Below are 930 nucleotides of genomic sequence, written 5' to 3'. Positions count from 1 at the left end.
AGAGGGGCTGGGTGCAGAGCTGGCTGTCTCCGGGTCTGCCACCGTCCCCCTGCAAGACCCTGGTGAGTCCCAGACCCACTGAGGAAAACCGTTCCCTCCTCCCCTGCAACTCCCAGCCGGTGAAAGCTGCACGGCCCAGGGAGTCCAGGGGGTCCCACGTCCCCTCCCAGCCCTGGAGGGAGGCCAAGGGGTGAAAGGAGCCTGGAGAGATCCAATGGGGGATGGTGGGGCGGCGTGGGAGGCCCAGGCCCTCCCCGGAGCCATCGCTGGGGAGAGGCTGCCTTGTGTGGGTGCCCCCAGGAAACCCCTTTCCTCCATTTTCTCCCCTGCCGCAGGTGATGGGGTGAATCCCCTGCTCAGCTCAGAGCTCAGGGAGACCCCACGGGGAGGGTCCGGGTGCCCCAGCCAGCGATGGCCAAGGGCCACCTTACCTTGGTGAGAGATTTGAGCCCCAGTGCTGTGACAACTGCCCCCGTGGTTGCGCTCACATAGGCTGTCCCCAGCTGGCTGTAAGAGCAGGAGGTGACACTGATAAGCCAGGGTCCCCCCATCCCACCCCCCCCAAAGGAGAGGACAGCGTGCCCTTCAATAGCATCAGGACACCTGGGTTCCTCTCCCAGCTCTACCACTAACCCTGACAGCCCCACTGGTGTCCATCTCTGGCTGTGCCAGGTCCCCATTGTCCCATCTCACAGCCCCCCGCCATTCAAGGCACCCCCTGGCATTTTGGGGTGCCCCGAGGACCCCAAAGAGGTCGTGGTCAGAGGGATGCTTACCTGGGGGTGATGGGTGCATCTCCGCTGCGGTTGGTGTAGTTGACGATGGCGTTGAAGGACTGGTTGACCCACTGCCAGAACAGCACGGCCGGCGTGGTCCTACCAGAGAGAGGAGGGTGCTGGTGGCACTGGAGGATGCCACCCGTGCTCCTAC

General features: G+C 64.4%; 1 protein-coding gene across 1 annotated transcript in view; it reads right to left on the bottom strand.

The window, feature by feature from the left end:
- Positions 1–930, bottom strand: part of LOC103916311 (sideroflexin-1-like) — a gene marked incomplete at its 5' end in the record, with an annotated part of 3984 nt that overhangs the window by 2477 nt on the left and 577 nt on the right. The window contains 2 exons of the mRNA XM_009323283.1: positions 432–507; positions 777–875. Coding sequence (XP_009321558.1) covers positions 432–507; positions 777–875 — 175 coding nt within the window. The remainder of the gene's footprint in view (positions 1–431; positions 508–776; positions 876–930) is intronic.

Source organism: Pygoscelis adeliae, unplaced genomic scaffold, assembly GCF_000699105.1.
Source record: "Pygoscelis adeliae isolate BGI_AS28 unplaced genomic scaffold, ASM69910v1 Scaffold294, whole genome shotgun sequence".
NCBI classification, from domain to species: Eukaryota; Metazoa; Chordata; class Aves; order Sphenisciformes; family Spheniscidae; genus Pygoscelis; species Pygoscelis adeliae.
The sequence above is the reverse complement of the archived record's forward strand: the minus strand, read 5'-3'. Positions and strand labels throughout refer to the sequence as shown.